General features: G+C 52.6%; 1 protein-coding gene across 13 annotated transcripts in view; it reads right to left on the reverse strand.

Moving 5' to 3' along the window:
• Positions 1–19,703, reverse strand: part of FRAS1 (Fraser extracellular matrix complex subunit 1) — a 126,197-nt gene that overhangs the window by 55,943 nt on the left and 50,551 nt on the right. For 11 of the 13 annotated variants that reach the window (XM_071808295.1, XM_071808285.1, XM_071808287.1 and 8 more), the window contains 10 exons: positions 17,604–17,693; positions 16,862–17,009; positions 14,511–14,654; positions 13,780–13,914; positions 10,082–10,333; positions 8,098–8,238; positions 7,592–7,732; positions 6,611–6,784; positions 5,471–5,611; positions 4,733–4,876 (listed from right to left, as the gene is read on the reverse strand). In XM_071808295.1, the coding sequence (XP_071664396.1) occupies positions 4,733–4,876; positions 5,471–5,611; positions 6,611–6,784; positions 7,592–7,732; positions 8,098–8,238; positions 10,082–10,333; positions 13,780–13,914; positions 14,511–14,654; positions 16,862–17,009; positions 17,604–17,693 (1,510 nt within the window). The remainder of the gene's footprint in view (positions 1–4,732; positions 4,877–5,470; positions 5,612–6,610; positions 6,785–7,591; positions 7,733–8,097; positions 8,239–10,081; positions 10,334–13,779; positions 13,915–14,510; positions 14,655–16,861; positions 17,010–17,603; positions 17,694–19,703) is intronic. The other 2 variants (XM_071808288.1, XM_071808284.1) reach the window with 2 other exon arrangements.

The following is a 19,703-nucleotide window of genomic DNA, read 5'->3' on the forward strand; positions in this document are numbered from 1 at the left end:
AATCACCGCATTCAAAGAGCGTTTCTTTCCCTTGCCCTCATCCCCATCGTCTGCTCCTCCTGAGCATCACGGCATTTTCAGTTTTCCCCAGCAAACACATTCTCCACACCTCCTGCCCCCTCTGAGCATCCTCTGTCCCATCCTTCCAGTGAACCTGGGAAGCTTCGCACACGGCCAGTTCAAAGCTCTTTGCTTTCCCCAAACCCTTCTCTGATTCTAGGTGCTTCTACCTACGGGTTTAATGTCAAACTCTGTATAGGTAAAACCTGCAGGACCTTCTGTGAGGGACTATGGTGGGTCCGTGGATTCCCTGACGGAGGGCACGGGAACAGAAATCAGCCTTGAAGATATGAAGGTCTACCCGTGAGTAAAGAGTATTTGGAGATATTAAGGATGTACCCATGAGAGAGAAGGGAGTAGAAGAGTAACACTGACGATAGCAAAATCAGCCAATGAGATGTTACTGCTGTAACTCGTAACCAATAGTGAAGAGACACGTGAATTGGTAAAACTGTATAAAAACGCACTTGTGGCAATAAATGGCATCTACTGATTTCATCCTGGAAGAACCTGGTCCATGTCGTTTGTCCGTCTCAACCACAACAACCTTCTCCCGTGGTCCTTACTGTTCAGATTTCCCAAGCACACACGACACCCCCACGCTGAAGAGGCCGCCCAGGCCAAGCATGGCGCCGAGAGACGCACGAGAGCGCCTCAGAACCACGCATTTCTTCATTTTCCCCCCAGTTGGCGTCTCCTGACCTCCGCCTGAACTCAGGCTTCAAAAGCTTTCACAACAAGCCCTTTGTACGCACAACAGTGCAATGTAAGGCAACCCGGGAGCCAAATTAATCCTAATTACAGTATTCAGAAAATTATAAAGGAAATGACGACTGTCTTGAAAGAAATGTAATAATGTGGTTTGATTTGAGTACCCGCCTGGCCTCTTGTCAGATTCCTAGGAAAGGCTCAGCTTTCTGTCTCGCGGGACAGCATCGCTACAGATCGCCGGGCAATCTAACGTACCAGCTGGGGACACGCTCACCGGAGCCCGGGGAATTCCGCATGTAATCCCAACCAAAGACCCCCAACGTGCGCTGACAGCAGAGGGGAAAAGCCTTGTCACCATCTGTGACCTCGCAGAAAGGATCACACGCAGCTCACCCAGAGAGCAAGGACTAAGACAGCAGCCCACAGGTCGTTTGTGTGCGCAGGGCTGCAGGTGGGGTGAAGTCTTATGCATTCATATTCAATAAAATTAACATCAATCCAACTGGTTTCTTATGCTTCCACATTTGCCTGGCAATATCTTATTGTTAAAATAGCAGTCAACTAGATGAATCTCTTGCTGGAGCCACTGCTCTCTAATGAAGAGTTTGGTTAGATGCAATAAGTCACCAAACCCAGTGGTTTTCAGTGATGAAGAACAGAAGAGACTCCTGTGCACAGCCAACAGGTCCCACAAACAAAGCATAAAAATGAGACAGAGAAAACTTATGGTGCCCAAATAACCAATATCTGCCGTAAATAACGAGACTCTCCCAAGGAACCTTGACAAAGGTAAGTATCTGCACAACTAGGTGCTGCAGCAGCAGGGTTTTCTCTTTCCAGCCTGCGCTGGCTCCTGTGCACTGAGAGTTCTTTTTCCCAGCGCCTGTTTGAGGACGAATCAGCCCCATCAGGCTCTCGCTCCTTCGCAAGCCTGGAGATCAAAGAGCACACAACATCAACTGAAAACCAGGGCTGACGCTCATGGTGAGTGCGATGGAGACTGGGGACCCAGTGAGAGAGCCAAGGAAGAGCTGACGTGCTTTGCTTTGGCAAAGATGATTTAAATTTCGCACAGCAGGCTCCCTTTGAAGCGAGCACTGGCAGCAGCAGCGTTCTCTGTGTGTTTCCCTATTTTTCCCCGTGTTTTCCTGCACAGTGGGGTTTGTCTCCTGTCTCCTGTTCCCTGTGGATCCTCGCCGAGCCCACCCCGTGGGTTTGTGCTTGGGTGGCTCCGCGTCCCCTGTTTGCTGCAGGTCAGTGTGACACGGTCACCCGTTCCCACACCGGGTTCACCACCTTCCTTAGAGTCCCAATGCCCCCCTGCTCGTCTTTTCGAGCCTACAGACCTGTCTCCCCCCACCCAAACACAACTCCTCCCTGTTACCCTCTCAGCCAGCTCCAGTTTCCTCCTTGTCAAGCCACCTCTATGCAAAATAAACCCCGCAGACAACCTTGCCTGTCACTGATCTCCTGTAAATCAACTTTCATTGTAAAGCATAATCTAATTACTCACACAGATTTGTGTTTCCAAAGCTACTTTACGTCCACACTCCCTAGCTTTGTCTTGGCATGCAAAGACAACAAAGAAAAGTGTCCTTCCTATACGGAGAGTACCTATTATATACTGTTATCTCGCCTGTAAAGACAGAGGAGCCTGTTTGGGGGGACAAAATCATCTCTGAAGTGTCCGTGAATGCTTATAAAGGAAACCAGAGGCACCTCTACCTCTCAGTTCCACCATTTGCTAAGCAATCAGCCACTTGTACTGTTCAAATACACCTCCCCTCCTAAGGGCTCTTTAGAGTACACCTCCCTGATCCAGGTTTCTTATTCTAAAGTAAGGTATGAGTTCACAACAGAAGTGTGGCCAAAGTACCAGGAATCCATACTGATAAGGGGAAGGGTATTGTTACTGATAAGGGGAAGGGTATTGTATATGTTGGGGTGGTCTGTAAAGCCTGCAGCACCAACCCATGGGGAACAGGGGAGGGAAACTGTGGCTGGGATGTTGCGGGGATAGAAGCAGGGGCTTTTTGCCCTGTTATGTGTGCCAACCTTCAGGTAGAACATCCAGTCTTGTAAAATCCTTATTAAAAGATGCTTTGCTGAGAGATCCTGCCTGTGCCTATTGTATTTGCAGAATAATTGTTTCCTACACTGTTTTCCAGGCTGGTGGCTGCAAAGTTTCCTGAAGCTGAAGTTGCCTTGGCTAAGAGAGCAATCAAAGAACGTTTTCAAACCAAAAAGACAAAAAGCAGAGCAGCCCTGAGAGCCGAGAGGGACTGCTAAACCCACACAGTCCAGTCCTGTGCACACCCCTTCGCTATGAACCGAGATTAATCAACCGAGCACTCTCCGAGAAGATGGGTACGAATTCAGTGTGCCCAGGGCTTAGGAGCTCATCGATCCATTGAAACTTGAGGCCAATTCGTCTTTCTTCTGCTTACATCTGAAACGCTTATTTGACAGACTGCTGAAAACAAGCTCTTCTCTTCTATGAACACGGCAAATGATGCAATCCTCGTTCAGGTAACACGTACGATAACAACGTTCATTCACAGCAATGGTTTCGAGCGCCGGTTGGTTTCCCACCCCGTATGAAGGTCCACGGTGCAACAGGCGATGGTGCACAGCAGCCCCCTAAGGCACACAACAGCAGCTCTGCCCGGGGGCCGCGAATTCGGGACAAACGGGAAGATAATGGTAAAAAATATTGCTTTGGGACACAAGGGAAAAAGCTTTGTTGGGTTCTGATGCAAATCACATATTATGCAAGTGTCAGGGGTTTTAATGCTCTCTTTTATGGGACAGCTGCTCTTTAGCTGGTAATTAATAACTTGCAAGGGCAAATTTAGCAATTCGGTCAGTGCTGAACGAGGAGAAGGAATGAAATTTAACAACCTGGACGTGGAGTCACAACACACAACCTTCACCATCAGACCCAAATTTGGCACCAAGAGCAGCACATCTCAGGCTGCAACCCCAAAGCACCACTTCTTTCTGAAGGGTAACAAGTAACGCTGTTCCTCTACAAGGACTCCCAAATCTTCCGTTGGACAAAGTGCACCTACGTGCCAGACCAGGCGAACATCAAGGGTGCTCAAGTGACAAATATCTGTACACTGAAATGCTGAATTATTTCCACACTGTGATGACCGGACTGTTTGAAACACCTACATTCCCCAGGCTGTTTGTTGCACACCGAAGGAGCTGTACAGTACTTCTAGGATATTTCCTTACTCCCAGGTGTCTTGTTTCCCCTGCTGTTTAAAAGCCAGATGAAGACACACTTCATAAAATTGTGGAGAAACAAGTCTTTCATTAAAAGAACCACAACCACAAAATAAGTCTCTGAGAGCAGGAATCATTTAAATTAAACTCAGAACAAGAGCCTCTCCATGGATATACTTAGTAAGCCTAATGCATTTTTCCCTTTTCTGAGGATTCTTTACTCATTTGCATTGCTCGGCCCCGCGTAAGCCTCACACACAGTATCTTTTTTTGATAAAGAAAAGAAATGGCTTGATAAAGCTCAGAAATGGTTGGAGCAGTTCCCGGGATATGTTTGTACAAGTCTGCGTGACGGATTAAAAGCCATTTTTCCTTTTAAACAGGTAAACACAATCAGTGCCTTCTCATGATAGGCACCGAGCACCCTCAAAGTATAACCCCTGTGTATAAATGTGTGTAAAGCTCCCACAAACGCACAGAGCAGTGCCAGCTGTGCCAGTTTGTCCTTAGAGCCCCACAAAGCTGCTCCTCGGGACCCCCGGTGCTTCCCTAAGTCGCTTTGTGAAGCGTCACGCAGGACTTTCCCAGCGCGGCTCCCCACGCAGTGCCAGGCGGGGGCTGCTCCCCACGCAGCGACAGGCGGGGGCTGCTCCCCACGCAGTGCCAGTGCTCAAGTACCCGCTTAACACCGCAGAAAGACGACCATGACCCACGCCACCCCGTCACTTACCCACACAATACCCCACCAGGTTGAGATACTGCTCCTCCGGGCAGCCGGTCCGGCACGTCCCGCCGGCCAGGGACGCGTGGGGGTGGCAGGTGACACAGTCCGAGTGCGAGGGGCCGCGGCAGGTCCTGCAGGACGGGTGGCACGCTGGGGACAACACCAGCACTTGTTACACCTCGCCTGACCCTGCCCTCCCTAGAAAGCCAGCCCCTATAGCATTGTAACCACGCGCTCCTACGAACCGCGGGGTCATAAAATGACCTAATAGCACCGGTGACTGCGGAGTTGTGCTTTGGAAGGCTCTCACACCCTTCATTTTGAATAAACCAGATGAGAAATTAGCTGAAAAATTTAAAATGTGGTTTGTTCTGTGCATTAATCATGGAATTTTTGGGACTCATCATCTTCCCAGGGTTCCTCCTTCGGCGCCGCAGGACGGGCGGACGGTTGGGGCTCTGCCGATGGTGTCGGCCTCGGCGAAGGGCGCGAGGGCTCACCCGCCTCTGCCACAGCGAGCTGGCTGCGAACACCACCCAAGCCCCATGAAACTAACACGAAATATCTTCAGGGAAGCAGCCCAGAGGAGCAAAACTGATTAGAATTTATGATCCAACATATGCGTCTCTCTCTCATTAGGAGGAGATTCCATCTCCCGAAACTGTTGCCCCCTGAAAATACTTAAATAGCTTCATATGAAGCTGACAGCATCCCTAATCAGGCGGAGAAAGGCGCCGCACTCACCGGAGCAGCGCTGTCCTCGGGCGAACAGCCCCGCGGGGCACGCGGGGACGCAGCGCCCGGCCAGCAGGACGTGGGGCGCAGGGCAGGCCGTGCAGTCCTGGGACGAGCCCCCCGCGCAGCCCGCGCAGGACGAGTGGCACCCTGCGGAGAGAAACCACAGGGCACCAGACACATCAGCCACCACTTCAGCCTCTTCTGCAGGCTCTACCCTTGATGCAAATGCTCGTTTGGTGTTTCCGCTGTGGCACGTGCGCCGCAGGGCACGGATCAGGACACGGAACTGCTGGAGAGAGTCCAGCGCAGGGCAATCAAGATTGATTAAGGGAGTGGAGCACCTCCCTTATGAAGAAAGGCTGAGGGAGTTGGGGCTCTTTAGTTTGGAGAAGAGGAGACTGAGGGGTGACCTTATTAATGTTTACAAAGGGTGAGTGTCAGGAGGATGGAGCCAGGCTCTTCTCGGTGACAACCAATGGTAGGACAAGGGGCAATGGGTACAAACTGGAACACAAGAGGTTCCACTTAAACTTGAGAAGAAACTTATTCCCAGTGAGGGTGTCAGAGCCTGGCCCAGGCTGCCCAGGGAGGTTGTGGAGTCTCCTTCTCTGCAGACATTCAAACCCGCCTGGACCCCTTCCTGTGGAACCTCAGCTGGGTGTTCCTGCTCCATGGGGGATTGCACTGGATGAGCTTTCCAGGGCCCTTCCAACCCCTAGCATTCTATGATTCTATGATAAAAAGGGCGGTGGGATGTCCTGCCCTGCTCCAGGGGCTAACACGGGCACAGCTCCGTCTGTTCTGAAAAGGATCGAAGGATTGATCCTGCTTCAAAACCAGTCAGTAGTAAAAATGAGACACTGAGCTTCAATGAGAAGAAAGCTCAGCTAAGCTGCACAGACTCGGATGCAGCCATTTAAAATAACCAAGCATCTGAATCCTTCAGTCACAAATTATATGGAGAGGAAGGATATTTTCCTTCAAAAGTACTAGTATATGCTGTTCTGAAAGCTACTGAATTTAAACATGCAGGGACTGTCACGGGGAGGTACAGGAGCTCAAACACACGAGATGCCCCTGAACGCCCACGATCCAGCGCAGCTCGGTGCTGAGAGCCCTGAAGCACCGTTCCCAGCCCCTACTCACGCCTGCAGACTCCCGCGCTGTCCGGGTAGAACGCGGCTTGGCAGCGAGAGACGCACGAGCCGTGTTCGGCTCCTTGGGCGGGCTGGCGAGGCTGCAGGACGTGCTCCGGCACCCGGCACCGCCGGCAGCGGGAGGCGCCGGGGCCCAGGCAGGCGCGGCAGGACAGGTGACAACCTGTGCGGAGGGGGGGACAGCGGTCAGAGCCACGGGACAGCCTGCAAACCCCAGCGCTGGGGTTTGGGCCCTCGTGTCCGTCCCTGTCTCCAGCTCAGTGCTGCTGCAGACAGCCCGACACCGGAGGAGCGAGCAGAGAGCGCACTCTGCGGCAACGCGCACGCTAAGAGATCCGTGCCATAAACAGGGTGCTGTGCTTTCTATAGCGGAGCAGGGACTTCAGAAAAATACTTCGATGTCTTCCCTTCTCCACAGAACAGCTCTTTGCTTGAAAAAAGCTGAGGAGCAAACTATGTTGGGAAAGAAGTGCAGCGCTGTGCCATGGGCAGCCTTCCATTTCTGCAAGTGCTCACAACACAATCTCACGAGGAGAGACAGCAAGAAAGGACGGTCTGAAGGGCTCATACGAAGCATAAACTCATCCTCTGAACTTCCAGGTTTTCCGCTGCTGCAGGAATGATGTCAGTCTTAGCAAATCTACGAGGTGCAAATACCACTTCACCCACCTCTTAACTCGTGTCAAGAAAATCCTGGCAGCAATGCTATGTTTATTTCAACAGCATGGATTAAAAAAAGCCCCCGAGATCACTAAGTCCGACGGGAACCAGAAAGTATCTGAGAAAATTGGCTTTTTCTCCAAGTGGGAAACAAAGGGCAGGGAAGCATGGGAACCACTCACGCCTGGAGCGGCTGAGCAGAGAATAAGGATCAGCATCGCAGCTGGGTACTCCGAGCACATCCCAACAAAAGCCAACATGGATATGCCGGTTTCCAGCAGCGGGGAACTGCCCCGAGCGCATATCTTACCCTCGCAGACGCCGTGGTCCTGGTAGAATCCCTCTCCGCAGTCCTGCAGGCACTGGCCCTGGCGCAAGGCCAGGGGATGGGGACAGGACATGCAGTGGGTGGCCAGCGGTCCCTCGCACGTGGAGCACGAGTCATGACAAGCTGGTAACGGAACAGAGCACACGGCACTGAAATACCCCATTTTTCTCCTTGCTCATTGCGGCCGCTCCCAGCCAACTCCGACAACCCCCAGCTGGCACCATATTCAGCAGAAGCGCACATGCATTAATCAACAGTAATAACTCCCACTCACAGAGCGTTGGGAATATTTATCTCAGCGAGTCTTAATGTGCTTTGCAAAGCAAAGAGGTTATTTAAAATAATCCACCACGAGTGAACCAAAGAAAAGCTGTCCCTGTTCTCGCTTCTGCGCTCCCAATAGCCCCTCCCCACAGGCAAAGGAAAATAAGACAACACCGGAGGGGCCTCGAGAGCCTTACGGAAGGTGATGCAAAGCCGCCCATTACCTCTGCACCTCTGGGTGCCGCTGGGGAAGTGTCCGCGGGGGCACTCGGGGACGCAGCGCCCGTGGTGAAGGATGCGGCCCGGCGCGCAGCTCAGGCACCGCGGCGGCTCCGCGGAGCACGTCTCGCAGGACTGGTCGCAAGCTGCCCAAGGGGACGGCTCGTTAGCAGAACGCACTCGGAAAGCAAAGAACGCAGCCACCAGATAAGTCGAGCCACGCCACCCATGCCTCCTCCATTCTTGGTCAGAAAGGCATCTTCAAACGCTCCTCCACAGCACAGATCACTTGCCTGGGTAAGCAGTGACGTCCTCGGGGGCAGACGTGTGAGTACGGCCATGTAAGTGCTGACCCGTACCCGTCTAGGACTCTAAACAAGTACAGATCCCTGGAACGGGGCTGCACCAGCGCCTGCTCCGCTCCTGATCACCCTCGCCACCTAATGTTCTATTTTTGCTGTCACCAACAGGCTGTGAACAGGGAGCACCATTCTGATCTTTACAAATCTTTGTACAAGCATCGGTTCTCAGATTGCTCAGGAAATAAAAGATGACGTATAAATTTGCCATTTCTGACCTCCTCCCTCCCCTCCTCAAGTCTCGGTTTTAAGTGCGAAAATGCGTCTAAAATGGAACACGGCAATGGTGACAATCGGCTCCGGGGGTGCCTGTTCTCCGTCTGACACAACCCAGCTGCTGTCTCAGGGCAGGACCAACCTCTGCTTTCCCCACATCGGCAGCGCTACTGCTGCTGTGTATTAAGAAGGGCCAAGCATCTTATTCACCAGCTTTTGATCCTCTTCACTAATCAGACCCTCCCTTTGAACCAGCACCCCGGTTGGGTACCAAAATGCATGTTTTGGTAGGAGATGGACGGCCTGAGCTGCTGGAGGTTGTGAGAACAGCTCTGCAGTTCGGAGGAATCACCGGCAATAAAAATCAAAATTACGGCCAAGTTGTATCTAAGTAAAATTCCCTTTTGGGCTTAAATGATTTTCAGCTACAGATGCCAGAGTTCGAGCCCACACACTTCAAAAACCAGGTAAAACGTACTGATACAGACACCAAGCAAACGGAAGGGAAACCTGGTCAAAGCGAAGTCCATCCAGAAACGGCCAGAATGGCGAGGACTGATAAACCTGCAGCGGGTTCCAAGGCTCGCGCAGACGAGCCCTCGCATTTCAGTCCGTGCACTGCGCGGGAGGGGCTGTCCCCACAAACCCAGCGCTGGCCTGAACGCTTGCGCCCAATTTCACAAACCCAGCGCTGGCCTGAACGCTTGTGCCCAATTTCACAAACCCAGCGCTGGCCTGAACGCTTGTGCCCAATTTCACAAACCCAGCGCTGGCCTGAACGCTTGCGCCCAATTTCACAAACCCAGCGCTGGCCTGAACGCTTGTGCCCAATTTCACAAACCCAGCGCTGGCCTGAACGCTTGCGCCCAATTTCACAAACCCAGCGCTGGCCTGAACGCTTGTGCCCAATTTCACAAACCCAGCGCTGGCCTGAACGCTTGTGCCCAATTTCACATCCTTTATTTATTTGAGATTCTTTTCCCCTTCACGTTCTCTCTGACTTAGGTCTTTAATTCCCTCCAGACTTCTCTTCCCCTTCTTCCCAGCTCCCAAGCCCCATCTGTTGTGCAGGTATTAGTTACAGCGATGCTGAGTTATAATCAAATTTACAGAAACCTGCTGGCAAGGGCCATTTTTCTTTCCGCAGACAAATGGATTTGTCAAGCCCTGAGAAACAACTCAGGCTTTCAGGCCGTTCGGTGAGAGGAAAAAACCCTAAATCTTTCAGCAACTGATTAGCTTAAATGAATTAATAATCTTACAAACAAACAGCAGCTTTTCTCATCCGATATTTATGCACAAGGTGCATCTGGCTTCTCAGACATGAATAAAACCACAGCTGCCGCGCGGCTAAATGAAATATTGATTCCCCTTTTTGCAGAGCGTTTCAACGGAGAAGGAAAGGGGTATTTACCGGTGCAGACGCCGTCCCGGGGGTAAGAGCCGGGCGGGCAGCGGGGCACGCAGCGGCCGGCGTGCAGCACGAGCGCCGCGTCTCCGCAGGACGAGCAGTCGCTCTCGGCGGCGCCGCGGCACGAGGAGCAGGACTGGTGACACGCTGCGGGAGGAAAGGCGGGGGTCAACAACCCAGAGACCGGCTGTTCAGAACGGAGAGCTCGCCGCAACCCGCTTTCTCGCAGCTCCTTGGATTCACGGGCGCTCCCTGCTTCGGGAAAGGAGAATGAAAGCACGCGGTTGTTTTTATGTTAGTTCTCTCGGAGAAAAGGAGGCGCAGGGGCCGCCTTACTGATCCCTGCAGCTTCCTGAGCAGGGGAGGCGGGGAAGGAGACGCTGAGCTCTTCTCCCGGGTATCCAGTGATAGGACCCATTGGAATGGTTCAAAGCTTCATCAGGGAGGTTCGGACTGGACATCAGGACACATCTCTTTATGGGGAGGGCGGCCAAGCACTGCAACAGGCTTCAGAGAGCTGCTCGACACCCCGAGCCTGCCAGCCAACAGACAACACCCTTAACAACTCCCTTCAGCTTCTGGGCAGCCCTGACGTGGCTGTGTGAAGGGGTTTCGTTAGAAGGAGACATGTTGTTGAATTAGTCAGGCCCAAAGGAATCTCAAGGCCACTTCGAGAAGCTGAGAACAGAATCTGCTGTGAGAAAGAGGGGCGTTTCTTCATTAACAGGGCCTCAGCATGGCGTGAGTCGTCGGACCTATCATCGGTGGGGCTCCAGCGTGTGGACTGCCCATGATACTCATTTAGCGAATCCATGCTTGGAGCGTGGATTCGTGATTAGAGAATAGTTGCGTATATAAGGAGACATGTTTCTGTAATAAATGGCTTTTGCGTGATTCACATTGAATCGGAGTGCTGAGTCCTTTACCGTTCCAACATGGCTGGGCAGTTGGATGAGGAGACTGTTGTACGTCCAGCTGAAACCCTCTGTTCTACTCTGGTATTTGGGACCCAGGCCGTCTCAGAGGCACAACTCACACCTCCATTTTGTACAACAAGAGATCCCATCGCGTGCTGGAAACCACGCATCCCAAAACCAGAACGCCCAGCTCCGAGGGAAATCCAGCCCACCGTGGTTTACGGAATCCGTGCAGCAGACGCGCGTTGAATCCTGTGCTACCGGTGCTTGCGGGAACTCTGCCAATTACACTTCTTTCAGCTATTCGATTTTTTTCTTGATTACACCCAATTATGTTCCAAAGATGTCCTTAAATCTCCTATTTCACAATAAGGCAGGTACGTGCCTGTGCTCCCACAACACGGCAGGTGGGAGAAAACACAACTTGAGGACATTTGCCCTGTATCTACAAACGTGTCTGAAGCTGTAACCACCCAAGGAAAGCACACCTAGGAGTACCCCACTGTAACGCAGGAACCGGGGGGCAGCAGCAGCTCATCCGCATAACTAAAAGCGAATTTACACCGGGAACGGTGACTAAAGCCAACCCCTTCCTGCCAAGATAAACCCCCCAAGTGAGACATAAACCCCCTAAGTGAGACGCAATTCATCCTCTCCCCAATAACAGGCTAAAGTGTTCACAACCCAGGTAGCCATAAGGGATTTTCCATCTATCGCCACCACTCCCATCTTGCAACCATTTGGTGTGTTATGCTGCTTCTGTCTACTCGAGGCCACAGCTGCTCCTGCGTTTGTTAATGAACGAGCCGGAGCACCTATATTTGTGCCTATATATGAGTCGCACTGTACGGGACAAGGTAAACACCCCACCTTAGAGGATGTCGCCGCTCCCCGGGGCAGGGAAGTGTTATCATCCCACCCCACAGGCAGGGAACCCAAACTGTATTCCAAAATTCAAAATAGAATCAATTAGACCAGATGTTACAAAACACAAAGAAAAGGAAAGACTCATTGACTGTGTTTCCTTACAACGCAGACAACGGCGTCTCAGCAACAGGACGGACTAAGAAACCTGTTCTTTTAAGTCTGTTTCATCTCCAGAGTGAATTCCTCAATAGGGACTTTACTGGTGCTGCAGCAATTAACACAGTCTAGTTCACCCTTTTGGGGACTTTGGAACATGCTCCTTGCAGATGTTAAAACCATTACGGGAAAAACACTCCTGAACGGCTCATCTGGACAATCAGATTACAGATTCATAAAAACGAAGAGGATACAAAGAAAGAGCAAACGGCAACGAATTATCGACCCTATCTGAAATTTCAGACTTTCTCCACTGCTTCGACTTTATGCAGGAAACGCAGCCAAGCAGAACTAAAGCCAATTGGTTTAATTCCCTGGAGGAAACAGGACCAGATTTTCCCAGCAGCTTTCAGCGCCCGCAGGTGCGACTGCAAACGCGGACGGGACGCACAACCCCATCTCCAGCCAGGGACGCGAACCAGCAGCCTCCCCCCGCTGCTGGCACACGGGCTCTGCCAGCTACACCACAGCAGGTGCAAAGGAAACGCTAAAATCCAACCAAACGAAGCAGAACATTATTTGATACTTCAGCCTATAAATTCTTTTGGATGGGGTCTCTCTTTTCTGTTTAACCGTGCACAATGGAGCCTTATTCTACAGCCACTGCTGGAGCTTTTCCAGGCTTTCCAAACCTGAACAAACGGGATGCTGGTTTGAGAAGCTGAAGCGCTTTCCCCCCTGAAATCTGCCGAAAGCCCCAGGGCTGGGTTTAGCTTGAAGCAGGAGGGCTGGTTCCAAGGAGAGAGAAGCCTGTGCTCCACCCCTCTGCTCAATTCAAGCTGCAGAAATCCTGAGAAGCCTTCTGAAAAGGTCAACGTCTAGAGGAGAAAAGAGCTCGCTTTAGAGAAAACAACTAACCTGCCACGATGAGAAAGCGGCTGCCTTACGGTTCGGGAAAATGAGAGATATTTGAGAGGAGCAGGGGAGCACTATCACAGCTCCACCAAACGGAAAACTGCAGCTTTCCCATCTTAGGCTCAGTCCTTCCAGTCGCTAAGGTACAGGATCTAGACACATCTCAGTGCTCTATGCAATTACTGATCTTGTAGATATTCTTCCTGAAAACAGTTGTTCCCACCAACTCTCTGGAAGAGCACGCCATGCGAAACAAATAAATGGCAAAGCAAAGAAAAAAACTCTTCCAAAAAGTATTTTCTGTGAGCTTGGCCGAGTCCTATCGACCCCCAGCCCTCCAAGCGCTTTTCTGTTCACCTCCAAGTCCCCTCTGCCGAAAGCTCCAGCACCACCACCTGCACTGAACCCAAAGCAAAGCCCCGTGACCACATTGCCAGGCACAGCGCAGGGGGTTCAATCCTTCCTAACATTGCACCCTCAGTAAAATCAGCGCGTACACCCTGCCTCGCCTCCTCAACTCCCCCAAACCCACGGTCCCGTTTCCAAAAGAGGACTCTGAATGGAAAGAGGATGGTGGTGAGAAACCAGAGTGTTCCAGAACGGAGAGTTTTAAACCAACAGAACTGACCCATTGAGGAATTTTGATGAATATTTCCCCAATTGGTAATCAATTTTACACTGCGTGACTCAGTTCCTCCGTTCGCTCCTTGCTTTATTCTGGGGTGGACGTTAACACCTGCGTCAACAGCAGATCCCTCAGCAGCAAGTGTACCTAACAGCTCAGGAGCAGCTTTTCTGCACCAGTTCGCCCATCCCAGCGCTGCAGCCCGGTTTTGCAGGCATTACCTGTGCAGAGGAGCCGGTCCTGGAAGTGCCGGTCCCCGCAGGAGGTGACGCAGCGCCCGTCCTGCAGCAGCAGCGGCGCCCGGCACGACCTGCACCCCAAGCCATCGGTGCAGGAGGAGCACGACTCGCCGCAGGCTGCGGAGAGAGCAAGAGACAAGGACAGACGCCTTAATCCCAAGTGTCTCGATGCAGCAAGGCGCCCCTGCTCTGATAAAAGGAGAGAATTTTGCCTTATTTTGGCAAAAGAGTTCAAGAATTTACGTTTTTCAGGGGCCTGAAAGCTCCTGAAGCCTTGAGCCCATGGTTACTACTTGGTGCTTGAACGCTTCTCCCAACAAAGCCTGGCAATCATTTGTAACAGAACCATAGAAGCACTTGGGTTGGACGAGACACTCAGGATCCTCGAGTCCAACCATAACCCACCACCCCATGTCCTGAGAACCTCCTGTCCGTCTGTCCAACCCTCCAGGGATGGCGACTCCAGCACTGCCCCGGGCAGCCCGTTCCAATGCCCCACAGCCCTTTGGGGAAGGAATTGTTCCTAAATCCAACCTCAACCTCCCCTGGCGCAACTTGAGCTGAGAAGGTCTCCCCTCAGCTCCTGTTCTCCAGCTGAACCCCCAGGTCCCTCAGCCGCTCCCATCACACTTGTGCTCCAGCCCCTGGGGGGATCCTACAAACAAAAGGACAACAAGCCCCAGAGATAATAAGTCACCCCTGGCAGAAGTTACCTAAGCAGACGTCCCCATCCTGGTAGAAGCCGGGTCCGCACGCGTCCACGCAGCGCCCGTCCTGCAGCCGCTTCCTCGCGTCGCGACAGGCGTCACAGCGGTCCCAGGCCTGCGAGCAGCTCAGGCACTCCGGGTGGCACCCACCTGGCACACAAACACACCAGGGCAGGAACGCATCAGCTGGGCTTCGAGCGGGGAGGCACGAAGCAACGCGTGCTCCAAAATCCAAGGGGAATTCATTAGTGGTTTCTGCTGGTAGTTCAAGGTGTGTTCGTTTGGGGGTGTTTTTCTTCCAAAATGGGGTGAAAGGGGCAAAACAGTGCATTGCTGAGGAGCAAGGAGAAGGATCTGAAAGGCAAAAAGTCTCCTTCGTTTACACTAAATAACCTGCGTGTCTCCAGGGAGCCGCACCTGAGGGAAGGACGGGGAGCCACAGAACACAGAGTTGAAGGTGACAACGAACCCAACCCGATAAACAGGGGGAACGGATGGGAGGCTCTGCCTCTACCCATTTCTCCCCAACGACCTTCCAAAGGTACACGCTGCCCCGTTCTTCCAGTCTGACAATGAAGCGACCCCTCCGAGGGGCACAGAGGAAACTCCCTCTGCTCCAAGCCCAGTGTTCTCGGTGAGAGGGCATTATTTGCTGCTTTTCCCAGAAATACAGCTCTGCTCGGGCTGGGTGCTCTGCCTGGGCTAAGAGCGACGGGGTTCTCTGCGTCTGCCTCCCCAGCGCCCCGTTTCTCATCCATTCTGCAAACCAGGAAAAGAGCAGAAATACGGCAGGCTTTGGGAAAGGAAATTCCCATTTACCTCCTAGGACACAAAAAGGCAAGTTTGGCTCTGTATGTTCAATACCGTCACTTCAAAACCAGTATTTTCCAAAACGCTACCACGGTTTGCCAGGGCAACCTCTTGACAAGGAGAATAGGAGGGTGCTGAGAACCCTTTAGAATCCGTTCCCTCCTGAGGAACCTGTGCAGATGCTGCTCCCTTTTGAAAACCTACGACAAATTCATCTGGGCTGCCTAAAAGCCCTTTTCCTCACTGCTTTGCATTCTTATTAGCGTGCAGTAAATAACAAGCTTTAAAACATTGACATGGCGAAAGTGCCAAGGCACTCCTGCAAATGACAGGGTAATTAAACTGTGAGGCTATTTTCCTTTCACGGAGATAAAACATTAACTGGAGCGCTCTGATAATGCTGAAGGTACATGGATGCAACAAGAGCCACCAACACGAAAAATTAGCAAACCACAGCTAAAGGCCACCAGCTATGAAGCGTAAACCGAGGGGAATGACAACACCCTGCAGAAAAATGAATGCATATGCAAAATTAACAACACACAAGCTAAGGCTGCCCTAATCTTTCCACACAATTACTAACTGGCAGCCGTTCAGCTCCAGGTGAGCTTGTGGCACAACAGTGTAAGCAGGTTTTCTTCTTTCCACTCCCAAGGAGCCCATGAACTCCAAAACCCTTGCTGAGACTCGGAAAGGAGTCTCCTGCCTTATAAAACAAAGAAAAAAAGCCAAATGAAAAATGCTCGGAGTGCCGGAGCAGCTCTGCTGCGAGCACAGGCTGAGAGAAGCTCCGGGGACACCTTAGTGCGGCCTTTCTGTGCTTAAAAGGGGGCGATAAGAAAGATGGGGACAGACTTTTGAGCAGGGGCTGATGCAATAGGACAAGGGGTGATGGTTTAAACTAAAGGAGGGAGATTCAGGCTGGACACGAGGAAGGAATGGTTGCCCTGAGGGTGGTGAGAGCCTGGCCCAGGTTGGGCAGAGAGGGGGTGGATGAACCATCCCTGGAGACATCCCAGGCCAGGCTGGACGGGGCTCTGAGCACCCTGAGCTGGTGAAGATGTCCCTGTCATGGCAGGGGACTGGGGAGCTGGGAAGGTCCCTTCAACCCAAACCGCCTGTGATTTTCAAAACACCAACTCCAAGGAGAAACTGTTTTGCCAAAGGAAAGCTGTGATTTAAATGAAACTGGTGCAAGCTTTTGGATGGAGCCCTAAACCTCTCTAGAAACCCTGATTAAACTATACAGAAAGCAGTTAATTAGCGACTACAAAACAAAGACAAGTTAAGATTCAAATGTCAGAGTGGCACTGGGGAAGCGATGGTTGCAGGGACACCAGAGGCTCCCACCCGAGACAGGTGTGGGTCAGAAGCCATGGCCGTGGGTCAGCAGCCGTGAGTCAGCAGCCGTGGCCACGGGTCAGCATCCGTGGCCGTGGGTCGGAAGCCGTGGCCACGGGTCGGAAGCCGTGGCCACGGGTCGGAAGCCGTGGCCGTGGGTCGGAAGCCGTGGCCGCGGGTCGGAAGCCGTGGCCGCGGGTCCGTACCTGGCTGGCAGCGCGGGCAGCAGTGGCGGTCGGTCCCCACGGGCAGGTGTCCCCGCGGGCAGGGCGGGCAGGTGCGCTGGAAGCAGGTCACCTCCGCCTCCCGGCACTCGCACTCCCTGCACGGCCCTTCGTCCCACTTCTCTCCGTTCTGCACGAGACGACACCCAAAGCAAACATGAACATCGGGCCCCGGCACTAATTCAGCGCTTTTGCCACGCACGGAAATCCCCGGGTTAACTGGAAGGCTACATCAGAGCTAGGAGTAAACTAAGCCTGCCACCGTGGACTGAGCGCTCTGTGCCATTAACCCCCTTTGCCTTGCCGGAGCCGGGCAGCCCACAAAGCGCCTACTCAAGTTGTGCTGGTTCCATGGGAGGAACTGAAAAAGCAGGGGAAATGCCCGTGAAGCTTTTGTGCCAGCTCCTCTCTTAAAAGGGATAAACCACGAACTGGAATAAACCTGACACTTTAATGGATTTTACCCTCCTTGGGGCAGGGAAGGGAAGGAAAGGGAAGTACTAGCACGAAGATAAAATAAGAACAGCATTAAACTTCTCATTTGTCACATCTGTTGGCACAGAGCGGCCATCAGCTCCAGTCCTCATCTGCCAGAGCAGTGAGAAGTCCATTACTGGTATATTTAAAGCACATTACTTAATGTTTCCTTGAACACATTCATAAACTGCTGGACTCGTGCTGCAGTAACTCACTGTTGGGTGCTCCAGAGTACCCGGATACTCACGGCTTTGGTATGTTCTTTGTAAACGCAGTGACTATTGCTCGAAACACATTCAGGACAGCACTTCCCATCGAAGTGAACTAATTCTTCTCCCTGGGAAGAGAAAGGTTGCAGCAGTTTAAACGGAATCAACACCGCCAAGCCCACCGTGGAATGCAGAGGCAGAACGGCTCTTGCCCTGGAATGCAATCTCCGATATCTAATTTCACCTTATCTTCTCTCTATCCCCCTTCATCTCTGCAGCTACGGTCTGAAAAACGTGCTCCGTGAATACTGCAGCTGCAGAACAAAGCTCAGACAAGGCAGGAACTCGGGGCTGAGGCCATCGCCCCATCCCCAAATCCCGCAGAGCGAGAATCCCCAATACAACCCCCTGCAAGTACCGCGAGCGGCAGTGCCATTTGTGCTGTGAACCACCGCGGTTTTACCAGCGCGCTGCCGAGATCTCAATGGGTAGAAGCTCACCTTCACCCTCAATGTTCTACTTTTTTCTCCCCAGGAGAACTTCAAAGCACATGCGGTATTTATCCCAGATGGAAAAAGCCTGTTGTTTGTTACAAGCGCGCTGCTCCACAGAATCCACCTAAATAACTGCGGTTTGAAGATAAGAATTTAGCAGCGGGAGAAGGACCAAAGTGCCCTAATCGGCAACAGCTTTTTGTGCCCAAGTGGAAGCCGAATCTTTGGGAAAGAGGGAGACCCTGTCCTAGGGAGCCCGGACACAGCTCAAAAGAAACAGCTTCCATTCCCTGGCCTAAGTAGCACTTCTGGACCAGATTGTCCCGCGCTGTAAACGCAGGCGAGGTGGCACATAGCAGCCATCAAACAGACACATACATACGAATAGAAAGTGACTCAGGAATTACTGAGCCAGCTTTGGTGCCGATGTGCGCCGAGTGCCCTGCTCTGCCCGTCCGGAGTTTCTGCAGGAATGTTCCACCAACGGGTTGTTCGTGTCGCGTTTGCCGGTTGCTGGACAAGCTTGTTTGAAATGTTTTGAACGCTAAACCTCGGCCCTGCCCTCACGTAACGCTGCTGCCTCGGATTTGCAGCTCCTACCTGTGGCCTCATTACACTTTAAACAGGACGATGTGACCAGAAAATTAATGGTGCCTTAATGAAGAGACGAATCCAAATGCTCCAAGGTTTGCACCAGCTCTGATTTATTGATGCAGGTGCCTAAAAGCCAGACCTGCATCTCAAAGAGGAGAAAGAGAAAATACTTTATTGCTTTTTGACTGAATATTTGACTGCGATGAACGCGCACCTTGTCCTACTGAGGTCACCCATGGCTGAACACGGCTCAAGGAAGCTACTTTATCTTAAGGGAAGCCATGCAGAACGATACAACTTTTACCAAGTGGGACCATAACTCCTGTCTATAAAAAGGACCCTGCCTTCCTCCTTCCCTTCACCCAGCAATCACTCTTCATTCAACTCAAAACGGCAGCGGCTCATGCTCTGACAAACAGCATCACTTCCGTGGCTGTTGGGGCTTTTAGCTGGGCGGTTACCTCCGAGAGCCTGAATTTGACAAACTGCTGCACGCTACTGAACCCTGCAAGTTAACATCTGCAGCCACTGCCCTGCCAAACAGCCCTGGTTTTCCCGAGTAACGGGTTCTCTGCCAGCACCCAAGGCGTGAGCATGAACACTGAACAATTCTCGGCGCTGAGCCGCGACAGCGCGCCACCGCCAGCGGTGTGAACGATCCCGCTGGCAGCCACGGCGCGCAGGACGCGGGCTGGAACGGACGCGAGCGCACAAGTTTCAACGAGAACCACGGCTTGGCACCCAGCAAAACCCCTCCGTGCGGTGCAAGGTCAGACCGCCACGGCAGCACCGCGCAGTGCAAGGTCAGACCCCACGGCAGCACCGCGCAGCGCAAGGTCAGACCCCACGGCAGCACCGCGCAGCGCAAGGTCAGACCCCACGGCAGCACCGCGCAGCGCAAGGTCAGACGCCACGGCAGCACCGCGCAGCGCAAGGTCAGACGCCACGGCAGCACCGCGCAGCGCAAGGTCAGACCCCACGGCAGCACCGCGCAGCGCAAGGTCAGACCCCACGGCAGCACCGCGCAGCGCAAGGTCAGACCCCACGGCA

The sequence above is a fragment of the Patagioenas fasciata genome, chromosome 4 (genome assembly GCF_037038585.1).
Source record: "Patagioenas fasciata isolate bPatFas1 chromosome 4, bPatFas1.hap1, whole genome shotgun sequence".
NCBI classification, from domain to species: domain Eukaryota; kingdom Metazoa; phylum Chordata; class Aves; order Columbiformes; family Columbidae; genus Patagioenas; species Patagioenas fasciata.